The sequence below is a fragment of the Myotis brandtii genome, unplaced genomic scaffold, assembly GCF_000412655.1.
Source record: "Myotis brandtii unplaced genomic scaffold, ASM41265v1 scaffold601, whole genome shotgun sequence".
NCBI classification, from domain to species: Eukaryota; Metazoa; Chordata; class Mammalia; order Chiroptera; family Vespertilionidae; genus Myotis; species Myotis brandtii.
In genome coordinates, this window is record NW_005370276.1 from 1,140,979 (window position 1) to 1,153,758 (window position 12,780).

The 12,780-nt window shown below is 52.5% G+C and overlaps 2 protein-coding genes across 3 annotated transcripts in view; one reads left to right on the forward strand and one right to left on the reverse strand.

The window, feature by feature from the left end:
* CD37 (CD37 molecule) overlaps window positions 1-1,859 on the forward strand; it is a 5,504-nt gene extending 3,645 nt beyond the window's left edge. The window contains exons 7-8 of the mRNA XM_014550513.1: window positions 419-501; window positions 1,470-1,859. Coding sequence (XP_014405999.1) covers window positions 419-501; window positions 1,470-1,547 — 161 coding nt within the window. The 3' untranslated portion in view covers window positions 1,548-1,859. The remainder of the gene's footprint in view (window positions 1-418; window positions 502-1,469) is intronic.
* A 178-nt stretch (window positions 1,860-2,037) lies between these two features.
* Window positions 2,038-12,780, reverse strand: part of TEAD2 (TEA domain family member 2) — a 19,686-nt gene continuing 8,943 nt past the window's right edge. For both annotated transcript variants that reach the window (XM_005879513.2, XM_005879512.2), the window contains exons 8-13: window positions 12,080-12,144; window positions 10,567-10,715; window positions 7,316-7,489; window positions 4,418-4,579; window positions 3,612-3,764; window positions 2,038-2,616 (exon numbers count right to left, since the gene is read on the reverse strand). In XM_005879513.2, coding sequence (XP_005879575.1) covers window positions 2,503-2,616; window positions 3,612-3,764; window positions 4,418-4,579; window positions 7,316-7,489; window positions 10,567-10,715; window positions 12,080-12,144 — 817 coding nt within the window. In that variant the 3' untranslated portion in view covers window positions 2,038-2,502. The remainder of the gene's footprint in view (window positions 2,617-3,611; window positions 3,765-4,417; window positions 4,580-7,315; window positions 7,490-10,566; window positions 10,716-12,079; window positions 12,145-12,780) is intronic.

Sequence of the window (12,780 nt, forward strand, 5' to 3'; positions counted from 1 at the left end):
TTTTTTTTTTTTAAATATATTTTATTGATTATTTACATCAGAGAGAAAGGGAGAGGGATAGAGAGTTAGAAAAATTGATGAGAGAGAAACATCGATCAGCTGCCTCCTGCACACTCCCCACTGGGGATGTTTCCGCAACCAAGGTATATGCCCTTGACCGGAATCGAACGCGGGACCCTTCAGTCCGCAGGCCGACGCTCTATCCACTGAGCCAAACCAGTTAGGGCAGTGGCGGGTTCTTGGGGAAGGTGGGGCCTAAAGAGAAGAAGGAGGACCTGGAGCGCCGATGCCTGGGGAGGTGGGGGGGGGGGCTTGTTTTGAGCGAAGAGATGAGAGAAGCCTGGTTAACTGGGGTACAGGGGCGTGAGAGCGAACCCCAGAAAAAGCCCTGCCTTTCGCCTTTCTCTACATTCGCAGGGCTGCGCGCGGAGCCTGCAGAAGTGGTTGCACAACAACCTCATCTCCGTAGTGGGCATCTGCCTGGGCGTCGGTCTACTCGAGGTAATCGGGTCCCAGCCTCACTCGCGATTGGCTGCACAACCCTTAGGTAGCCCCGCCCCAAATTGCACGCAGCCCATTCAGGCTTTCCGGCCGCTCCGCCCGGGACGAGACCTAGCCTCGGCGAGCTGATGGCTTGCACACCGGGAGGTAGTCCCGCCCCCGCTCTCCATCGCGAGCCTCCCATTGGCCTTGCTCGGCAAACCAGCCTCTTGCTATTGGCCGCAATGCCCCTCCCCTTTCCCGGCAGGTGAGTGTGGCGGGGCTGAGCCTGCTCCTGCCACCCAGAGCAACCCGCCGGGAACCCCAGCCGCCGGGGCCGGGCGCCGAGGGTTCGAGCCCAGGGCCGGGCCTGAGCGCTGATGGCGGCAACGGGCGAGGCGGTGCGCTGAGCAGCGGCGGGCGTAGCGGCAGTGTGTGGGGTGGCTGGGGCATGGCGGATGCTTGCCCCAACTGGGGGGACAAGGCCCCGCAGGGCAAGCTGCCCATGGCCCTGGGGCCCTGGCCGCTTTGGGATCAAGACGAGGAACAGCCTGAGACCGGGAGCGCGGGCGCGGAGGCGGAGGCAGAGGGGAAGACAGATGAGCCTCCAGAATAAAGGGCTTGCTCCAGATCGCACTACTTTTCCAGACTCTAGACCTGCGTTAGACGCAGCTGGTTCCTCCTACCCCGACCTATTCCCACCTCCCGGGCTGTCAGCATCTTTGGTGACCTTATTCCATGACCTCCTGCCCTTTTACCCTTAACTCCACCCTCCCCCCCTCTTCTTCTCTTCCCCTAAACGCCCTTCCTGGACCCCATCTTTCACAACCAGGCCCAGTTCTCCCTCGAGCCCCGCCCTACCCAACTCTAGGTCTCATTTCCTTTTCTGGACCCACCCCCTGACTTTCCTCCCTTAGGACCCCCACCACCCCGTCTTCCTCTCATCGCCACCCCCTCGACCTCTCTGATAGCGTCTCCTTTCTCTATAGCTCAGCTTCATGACGCTCTCCATATTCCTGTGCAGAAACCTGGACCAAGTCTACGACAGGCTCGCCCGGTACCGATAGGCCCCGCCCCCCCCAAAGTCCCGCCCCTGCCCCTTCGAGTACCCTGGGATCTTACCTCCCTGTGGCCTGTAAATATTTGTTTAAACCCCAGTTCTCCCCAGGCACTGAGCCCTCTGCCTCCTCATTTCCCCCGGGGACCCAGGTGTCGGCCGGGCCCCCCTGCTGTCACCTCTCTCGTGGGACTTGGGGCTTCCCACCACCAACTTCCTGTCCCCAAAGATACCTCATTTCAATGACTCATGTCAGTCTACCACCGCCCACAAGATTATTTCTCACTCAAACTTCAAATAAATCCCCTACGTTTTGGTAAAATAGCTTTATCCTCTGTCAAAACACAAACCAACACAGTTTGGGGCGGGAGGGATGGTGGTGAACAAGTCAGGCTAGCCCTGGCTCGGGGAGAAGAGGGGAGACATTAAAAAGCTACCCCCCCCCCCCACACACACACTGCTTGCCCAGCTGAGAAAAAAGTCACGACCCTAACACCCACTTATAAATATCTGTTATATTAAAAAAAAAAAAATTTTCCAGGGCCCACCTGGCCCTACACAGAAAGGGTTAACCTTCAGTATTTGATGTCGGGGTCACAGGGCGGGGGGGGGTAAGGGGAGGCAGATTGGGAAAAGGGGGGGGGGGGTGAAAAACAAAGAGAGGACAAGCCAATATGTAAGTAGGGCTCTCCCAAACATCCAGACGGAGCGGGGTGAGGGCCCCTGGTAGAGACAGAGGCCAGGGCTGTGCTAACCCTCAGGGTACCCGGTCCCCAGTCCCTGGTGCTCTGGAGTGACCTGTCCTTCCACACCCATGAGGTCCCAACATCAGGATCCACCCCTTCCCCTCGGTCGCAGCCCGGCTTGCAAGGTCCCCTCCGACAGGAGCAGGTCCCCTCTCCAAATAAGAGGCCTCAGGCAAGCTGGAGGTCCATTCTGGGGGGAGCCACTTTCGGGGTCCCCCTTCAGTCCCTGACCAGGCGATAGATGTGGTGCTGGGCGCCCCGCTCACTGGTGGAGACTTCGAAGACGTAGGCGGTGCAGAGCAGCAGCTCCTGGGTGTCTCGGTTCGTCACCACCTGCCAAGGGGGCCAGAGAAGGGGTTTATGCTTAGAAGGGACCCCTGTGCCCTCCCTCAGTCATCACGGGAACCCCAGGAAAAGGTGCCCACCACGTCACAGGTCCCAGGCAGAGGGGATGCTCAACATGCCCGAGAAGGGCCTCGCATCAGTATCACGTGTTACCGGGTCAAGGAAGTCCCCACATCACATCCCCAGGGGAAAGGTCCCCAGCCCAGCACATTCCTCAAAGTCAAAGGGATCCCACCCAATCATGTTTCCTGGGCTAAGGTTAGGTTCCCTGTACAGAAGGTCCCCTCAGCTAAGGACCCACCATGACTCCTCCAGGTCAGTTCCCCAGGGAAGGGGGGTCCCTCGTGAGAATGCTGTGGAGTCCCCACCCCATCAGTCCCCTGGGTCATGGGATCCCCTAAGCCAGTGGTCGGCAAACTCATTAGTCAACAGAGCCAAATATCAATAGCACAACGATTGAAATTTCTTTTGAGAGCCAAATTTTTTAAACTTAAACTGTATAGGTAGGTACATTGTTATTAACTTCATTAGGGTACTCCTAAGGCTTAGGAAGAGCCACACTCAAGGGGCCAAAGAGCTGCATGTGGCTCGCGAGCCACAGTTTGCCGACCACGGCCCTAAGCCACGGTTCAACTGCAGGGTCCCAATGTGTCAGTCCCCCAGGTGGAAGGGTCTGGGGCTGAGGGGCTGTGGTGGGCCCGCCCTCCACACCCGGGCCCCCGAGGTCCAGCCTCAGAGCATCACCTGGAGCAGCGGTTCTCAACCTGTGGGTCGCGACCCCTTTGGCGGTCGAACGACCCTTTGACGGTCGAACGACCCTTTGACAGGAGTCACCTAAGACCATCCTGCATATCAGATATTTACATGACGATTCATCACAGTAGCAACATGACAGTGATGCAGTAGCAACGAAAATAATTTTGTGGTTGGGTCACAACATGAGGAACTGTATTGAAAGGGCCAGAAGGTTGAGAACCACTGACCTGGAGGATGGTGAAGTTCTCCAGGACGCTGTTCATCATGTAGCGTTCGGGCAGCTGCCGCAGCTTGTGCAAGAAATTCACCAGATACTCGCACATGGGCGAGCGCAGCAGGCGGTACACGAACCTCCCGTCCTCCAGCTGGGCGCGCTCCGTCTGAACCAGGGGGAGAGGAGTGGGGAGGACGGTGACTGAGACACACAGGGGTCACCCCAGGAGCCCAGCCACCCCACCCCGCACTGCCATCTTCCCTCTCCACTGCCCCATCTGCAGTGACCGGAGACAGGCCTGAACCCTCAGGTGTCCAACTCGGGATCACTGAGCCTGCAAACCAGAGACACCCCCAGCCCCTCAAAGCCATGCTCTGAACCCTCCATGACCTCTGAACTCCTCTGATCCCTGGTACCCTCGAGCCCTCCAGGCCCCTCAATGAGATCCCCAAACTCTCTAACCTTTGAAATTGAGACCCAGCAAGTCCTCTGCAACCCAACTGTGACCACTGAGCCTCCTGGTCATGTGAACTCTTCCATATTCCCAGGAATCTTTTGCATCTTAGTGACTGTGCATCTCTGTCCCACACGTTACCTTTGAACCCTCAAAGCGACCCTTACATGTGACTTTAGAACTCCACATTAGCTCTACGCCTGTGCATTAAACCCCCAGAGAGGCTGGGCCACCCCCACCCCACCATGAAGACAACCCCAATGCCTGAGCTGTCGTGGCTCCTGGTCCATTTATTTACCCTGCACCCCCAGAGTGCCAGGTGCCTGGGTGCCCCCCCGCCCAGAGCTCCACCCCTCCGGCCTCACCTCCACTTTCTCCACCACCTGCTTGCCAAAGGAGCAGACTTTGGAGGAGCAGGTGAGGGTCATGTGCTCCAGGCTCTCGTACTGGCTGCTCACACCATAGAAGCCACCACTGCTGCCAGCGGCCCCCACCTCCTCACCACTCGGGCCCCAGTTCAGGTCCGCCTGGGGGATGGGGAGACACAGGTTAAGTTGGGGGAGACATCCCTTATAGACGTCCCTTATAAGTGGTGGAGACTCGGCCCGGCCGGTGTGGCTCAGTGGTTGGGTTTCGACTTATGAACCAGGAGGCCACAGTTCCATTCCCGGTCAGGGCACATGTCCGGGTTGTGGGCTCGATCCCCAGTGTGGGGCAGGCAGGAGGCAGCCGATCAATGATTCTCTCTCATCATTGATGTTTCTTTTGTTCTTTTCTCTTTTTTTAAAAACATATATTTTATTGATATTTTACAGAGAGGAAGGGAGAGGGACAGAAAGAGAGAGAAACATCAATGAGAGGGAAACATCAACCAGCTGCCTCCTGCACACCTCCTACTGGGGATGTGCCTGCAACCAAGGTACATGCCCTTGACCGGAATCGAACCTGGGACCTTTCAGTCCGCAGGCCGACGCTCTATCCACTGAGCCAAACTGGTTAGGGCCTTTTCTTTTTCTTTTTATTAATTTCAGAGCGGAAGGGAGAGGGAGAGAGAGATAGAAACATCAATGATCATTGATCGCTCACCTCCTGCACGCCCCCAGTGGGGACCGAGCCAACAACCCGGGCATGTGTCCTTGACCGGAATCGAACCTGGGACCCTTTAGTCCGCAGGCCGACGCTCTACCCACTGAGCCAAACCAGATAGGGCTCATCACTAATGTTTCTATCTCCCTCTCCCTTCCACTTTGAAATCAATTTTTAAAAAATTTTTTTTAAATAAATAAACGGTGGAAACTCTTATAACATAGGAACTCTGTTAGAAGGAGCCCATGGCCTGGTTTCTCCCATTTGCCCCGTAGCTGCCCACCTCACTTCCTCAGTGTTCAAAGTCCCCACCCCTCCAATTGCCGGCTTCAGAAGTCTGAGTCCCCAAAATGATCCTGACCCTCTCTGCCCAGTGAGCCCCCCGCCCAAGGAGCCCTGCTATTCAACAGTTTTGCTTCTGAAGCTCCCAACTCAAGAGTTCAGCCTCTTCCAAGGGCCTGGTTACTAAGGAGGGAGTTATTGCCTAGCAACCGGAGGCTCTCCCCCAGAGCCCTTAGCAACCCTGGTTGCTAAGACAAGGGGTTACTTCCTAGCAACGGAGCCTGGCTCCTCTTCAGAACACCCTCTGGGGCCCTTGCAGCTGATTCTCAGAGGTCAGACCCCTCATGTCCCAGTGGCCAAGTGAGCAGACAATCGTTATGCCAGGTGGGGGTCTGAGACCTCATAGCACCTTTGGCCGGAGCCCCTTGGTCACCCTACCTTCCTGGGAGGCAGACCTCTTCCTCTCCCTAACTTGAGTTACCAGCTTGACCAGGTCCTCCGAGGCCTGACTCCATCCATCCCCCAGCACAGTGATGGCGAACCTATGACACGCGTGTCAGAGGTGACATGCAAACTCATTTTTTTGGTTGATTTTTCTTTGTTAAATGGCATTTAAATCTATAAAATAAATATCAAAAATATAAGTCTTTGTTTTACTATGGTTGCAAATATCAAAAAAATTTCTATATGTGACACGGCACCAGAGTTAAGTTAGGGTTTTTCAAAATGCTGACACGCCGAGCTCAAAAGGTTCACCATCACTGCCCTAGCACCAGGGCCTTGTGAAGCCAGACAAATACTGAAGGCCTCTCCAGCCACTCCCTGCGTCCCTTCAGATGCAGGGCTCCTATGGGCCGCTCTCCACCCCTGGCACCTGGTGCGGCCCGTCTTAAGCCCTAGCAATGCCTACAGCCTCAGCAACACATCCCCAGAGCCGTCTCGGGCCTCCACTTCACACGCTAGAACCCTTGGTAACCGCAGTAGCTACGGGTCCAGCAAGGCCAGCAAACTTCAGGCCCTCTGCACGCTTCCTTCTCAGAGACTAGATCCCTCCACTGCCCTGGTTACCACAAGAGGTAACACCCTGCAAACATTCACCTATATTGAACCCCTATAGCAGGGGTCCTCAAACTTTTTAAACAGGGGGCCAGTTCACTGTCCCTCAGACTGTTGGAGGGCCGGACTATAGTTTTAAAAAAAACTATGAATAAATTCCTATGCACACTGCACATATCTTATTTTGAAGTAAAGAAACAAAACGGGAACAAATACAATATTTGTATTTGCATGTGGCCCGCGGGCCGTAGTTTGAGGACCCCTGCCCTATAGCATCAGCCACTGTACTGGACACCAAACCAAATAGGCCTAAGAAACACCCAAATGGACCCACAATTATTTATATGGAACCTGGCATATGGCTTTGTATATAGTAAGTGCTCAATAAATGATTGTTCAGTAAATACGGGACCTTACAAAGCCACCCCCCAGCTCCTTCAGTGGTAGCCTCAAGGCCAGACATTCTCTAACAACAGGGTCTGGTGGAAAGTAGCATCCCCTCTTAGAGGCCAAAATTCGCCAAGACTTCATTTGCTAAGGGGAGGAGGACATTCCCTAGCAGCAAGGATATAGTGTGGGCAGGTGGGATGTAGGGAAGTCTGAAACGACACAACCCAATCCCAAGGGCTGTATCAGTCACATGACTTGGTGTGGCAACGCCTGCAGGGGTCCCATGCATCCCGCCCTGGGGACCAAACTCCCTGGAGCTCCTGTTGCAAAGGGGGCTGATACTCAGCCATGAGGAGCGGCAAGGCCCAGGCTGACCTGGTAGAGCCAGAGGCCTGAGCTGGGCGGCCATGGGGTTTATGAGCACTTTTGGTTTTGGTGGCAGAACTCACCCAGAACTTGACCAGGAAGAAGGCGTGAGGGGGCCCACGATCGTACAGCTCCCGCAGACCCCCCTTTTTCTCAGGGAATTTGTCATAGATCTGCCGAACGTCCACGCTCTCGAGCGGGGGAGCTCCGGGGCTCGGACAGTGCTGGCTGATGTGTACGAACAGGTGCCTCTGGTACTGGGGAGAAAGAGCCATCGGTGAGGAGTGGGAGATGGGCTGGACCCCCGGCCGCACTGCCGAAGCCAATCTCACACCCCTGTCGCCACCCCCAGAGCTCCTGCTAGCAGTTCCGCCCTGTCCACCCAGACCCTGGGCCCAACTCCCAGGCATGTCTCCACTCTCTTCTGCCCCTTCATTCCCATAGTAACTCAGTCCCCAAGCCCTGTCCCTACTGCCCGACTCTCCATCCTCATAGGCCTGTCCTCTCCCACCGTCACCCCAGCCTCCTGCCTGGCCTCCCAGCCTCCCATCTCTCCTCCCCAGTTCATCAGTCATATGGCTCCAGAGCTGACCCTTGACCTCCCCTGCTCATAATTTTCCCATGGCTCCCCAGCACCCCCAAGACAAAGACCATACCCCTCAACCGGGCCATGTTTTGAATAGTTGTTCATAAATGTCCCATCAGTGGAAGGATGGGTGGATGGGAATCCACATAGCCCACATTAAGACTGTCTCTCTGTTCCCACTCTTATCACTTCTTGTCCATGTCCTGAAATCTTCCCCATTTTTTCTTCTGACACAAATCCTCCTCCATCTTTCCAGGTCATCCAAATCTGCCTCTTTCTGGAAGCCTCCACTGATCACATGCAGATGGGCTCTCTCTACCACCTCCAGGTGCCCCAGGAGAAAGTCTGGGTCCCTGAGCTTGGCAATGCCAGCTCCTCCAGAACCAGCCCCTGCCCAAATAGCCACAGCCTCCCCAGCTTCCACCATATTCATTATTTTGTTTCTCTGAAAGCCTCAATGTTGTTTCTACCTCTGTACCTGAAGCACCCAGTTCTGCACATGGCAAACTCCTATGTAACCCTCAAAGCCCAACTCACATGTTGTCATCTCAGGGAAGCCTTCACTGACTCTCCAGGCAGAATGACTCCTCTGTACACCCACAAAAGCTTGAGCTTCCCCCATCCTAGCACATACTCAGACATCAATTGAGAATCTGTTGTGTAGAGGTACTGCCCTGGGTCCCAGGGCTACCAGGTAAAGTCCCTGACCTCATGGAGCTCACAGTCTACTGGCAGAGACAGAACAAATTTCAAATCATCTTATGGATAATATAAATTTTGGAGAGTCATGCACACTATGAGAAAAATCCCAATAAAGCATAGTAAGGGCGTGGAGAGTGATGGCAGCTAGTATATCCCATAGGGTGGTTTGGGAAAACCAATCTGAGAAGATAATCAAGCAGGAACCTGAATGAACGGAGGGACGGAATGGGGATATCTGGGAAAGCACATTCCAGGCGGCAGGAACAGCAGATGCAAAGGCCCTGAAGCAGGAGTGGGCTGGCGTGTTTGAGAAAGGGCATGGGGGCCAGTGTGGGCAGAGCTGAGCAAACAAGGGTGAGAGTGCAGGAGGTAAGGGCAGAGCAGGACTGAGGGTCAGATGGTTCATAACTTTGTGGGCAACTGAAAGGACTTCAGCTTTTGCTCCAAGTGAGATGGGAGGGTTTTAACCCGATTTGACTTGGGTTGTACTAAAACCACTGTATACAGTAATTGGTGTTTATGTGGCTGTGACAGAGACAATGTGTTCACAAACACTAGGGCAGTGATGGCGAACCTTTTGAGCTCGGTGTGTCAGCATTTTGAAAAACCCTAACTTAACTCTGGTGCCGTGTCACATATAGAAATTTTTTGATATTTGCAACCATAGTAAAACAAAGACTTATATTTTTGATATTTATTTTATAGATTTAAATGCCATTTAACAAAGAAAAATCAACCCAAAAAATGAGTTCGCGCGTCATAGGTTCGCCATCACTGCACTAGTACCTTTTCACAGCTAAACTACATTTCCCAGACTCCTCTGCAGTTACATGTGATCACATGACTAAGTTCCAGCCAATGGGATGTGAGCAGACCTGCTAGTTGCCACTTCCAAGCCAGACAGACCCATACAGCCTCCTCACTCTTTCCCTTCCACCATCTGCCAGCCAGATGCAGAGAATCCAGTAGCAAATTCTGAAGCCCTAGAAAATGGCAGAGCCACAAAATGGAAAAAGCCTGGATTCCCCAAATCACTGTGTGGAAGGCTGCTGTTGAACACCCACGCTGAAATGTTACATGAGTGAGAAACTTCTATGATGTTTCTGGGTGTTGCCCAGGCTAATATGGCATCTGTCTCCATCCTAGCCCAGGAAAAGCTCAAGCCTAGAAACAAGATCTGCTTCCCCAAGTCCCCAGTATCCACCACAAAGCCTGGTGCACACTAGACACTCAGAAACATTTGATGAATGAATAAATGATGTCTTAGAGTTTCTCTGATCTTCCCAACCCACAACCTCATGACCTTCCTATTCCTTTATGCTAAGAGTTGTCAAAATGTGGTCCCAGCAGCATCAACATCACCTGGGAGCTTATTAAACTCAAATTCTCACCCAGCTGGCATGGCTCAGTGGTTGAGAGTCGACCTATGAACCAGGAAATCACAGTTCGATTCCCGGTCAGGGCACATGCCTGGGTTACGGGCTGGATCCCCAACGTGAGGTGTGCAGGAGGCAGTCAGTCAATGATTCTCTCTCATCATTGACATTTCCATCTCTCTCTCCTTCTCCCTTCCTCTCAATAAAAAAATATTTTTTTAAAAAATTCAAATTCTCAGGCCCCACACTAAACCTACTGAATCAGATATTCTGAGGGTGAGACTCAGCAATCTGTGTGTGTGTTGTTTTTTTTGTCTTATTTTAAATATATATTTAAATATTTATTGATTTCAGAGAGGAAGGGAGAGGGAGAGAGAGAAACATCAATGATGAGAATCATTGATTGGCTGCCTCCTGTACGCCTCCTACTGGGGATCGATCCCACAACCCGGGCATGTGCCCTTGGCCGGAATCGAACCTGAGACCCTTCAGTCTACAGGCAACGCTCTATCCACTGAGCAAACCGGCTAGGGCAGCAATCTGTGTTTTAACAAGCCCTCCATGTCATTCTGATAGATGCTATTTTGAGAACCACTACTGTATGCTTTCCCTTCCTATAACCCTCTGCATTCCAAAACACCCACAGCAACTATCCCAAAATTGGACTTACAGAGTCAACTGCATCCGGGGGTTCCACAAAGGCCGAGAATTCCACCAGCTGTAACCGGGCAGTGCCCAGGGCCCGAGCCTGCCAGGCTGGGGGTGACGGGGCAGGTGGGGGCAGGGCAGGGGGCGAGAGGGCTTGGGGGGGCTCGTACCCTAGAGAGAGAAGAACAAATAATAAAAATTGCTAACATTTATGGAATATATCAAGCACTGTTCTCTCTTGCCTGCCTCCACTTAGAAGCTGAAAAAGCTAAATACTCACTTTCCCAGCCTCCCTTGCAGCTAGAGGTGGCCATGTGACACAGTCCTGGCCAATGAGACGTTAGGGGAAATCTGCTCGGGGGCTTCTGGGAAGGAGTTTCTTCCTGAATGAAAAAGACAGAACTTTGGGAGGAGAAAGCTTTTGGTTCTGGTCAAGTCCTGCTTGGGACATGGTGCCTGGAGTCACAACAGTCATCTTGGGACAGGAAGAGAGAGGCCAAGGGACCTAGAGAGATGCTAGTCCTGATATCGCTGAGGTGCTGAGCCAGCACATTAGCAGCCCACCTTCAGACTTTTTGTTATGTGGAGTCATTAAAGCCAGCAGTTCTCAACCCGTGGGTCGCGACCCCTTTGGGGGTCGAACGACCCTTTCACAGGGGTCGCCTAAGACCATCAGAAAACACATATATAATTACATATTGTTTTTGTGATTAATCACTATGCTTTAATTATGTTCAATTTGTAACACTGAAAAGACATCCTGCATATCAGATATTTACATTACGATTCATAACAGTAGCAACATTACAGTTATGAAGTAGCAACGAAAATAATTTTATGGTTGGGGGTCACTACAACATGAGGAACTGTATTAAAGGGTCGCAGCATGAGGAAGGTTGAGAACCACTGATTAAAGCCTTTTCATTTCTGGCGCTATTAATTTGGGTCTTGTTACTTGCAGCCAAAAGCATTCCTAATTGATGAATCTGCGGAACCTAGGTGTAATTTTTCATCAGTGTGAGGACCACATCAGCATGGACTTCTGGAAGCCATCTTTGCTGCCAAAAGGAATGGGACAGAGCCTGCCTGGGAATGAAGCCACCAGAGGAAGGCAGAACCAAGCAAGTCCTGATGCTACCAATGGAGCCCCTAGATCCAGCCATACCTGAAGCCATAACCCCTGAAATATCAGTTATCTGACTGAGTAAACTCCATTTTGTTGTTGTCCTTGTTGTTTTTGTCATCTAGCTTCACTTGGGTTTCTGTCACTTGCAGCTGAAAGAATCTTGGCTAATACATCTCCCTATGTCCTTTAGGCTAGCAAGTGGCAGAACACAAACCCGGCGTGTGTGGCTACAGGGGCCATGCTCTTAACCATGACAAATTCTGTCACATCCTTCCATACCTCCACACACCCTGCCTCAGAGCTGGACCTCAGTAGGAATGTGACCCTGATCCATGGGAGGTTGAAGGAAAGGCAGTAAGCGTTGACAAGGGAGACGGGAGAGGAGGGAGGGTGGAGAGCGGACTCTTACCTGGGAGGTCAGTAGATGGGGGAGTCAGTGACAAGGAGAACGGTGTCTGCGAGAATGGCTTCACACTGAGGGAGAAAGGAAGCTGAGGGTGAGCAGGTGGAAGGATTCTAATCTTACCAGCTACCTGTACTGAGGCACCAGGACAAGCTGGACCCTGTGCTAGCACATGATGTGCATTTTTTAAAAAATATGTTTTACCTTTTAGAGTGGAGAAAAGTTAGGGTTTGGGTTAGGGATCGCCTGCCTCTTATACACCCCCCCTCCCATTGGGGATCAAGCCTGCATCGAACCGGTGACTCAACCAATGACCCACACACACCAGCTCAGCACATTATGTGCACATTTTATTTTATGTTCTTAAGGTATTTTTATTGATTTCAGAGAGGAAGGGAGAGATAGAAACATCAATGATGAGAGAGAATCATTCATCGGCTGCCTCCTGGAGGCCCCACAATGGGGATACAGCCCACAACCCAGGCATGTGCCCGGACCGGAAACCGAACCATGACCTCCTGGTTCATAGGTTGATGCTCAAACACTGAGCCACACTGGCTGGGCTATGTGCACATTTTATTTTATTTTTAAAAATATATTTTATTGATTTTTTACAGAGAGGAAGGGAGAGGGATAGAGAGTTAGAAACATCGATCAGCCGCCTCCTGCACACTCCCCACTGTGGATGTGCCCGCAACCAAGGTACA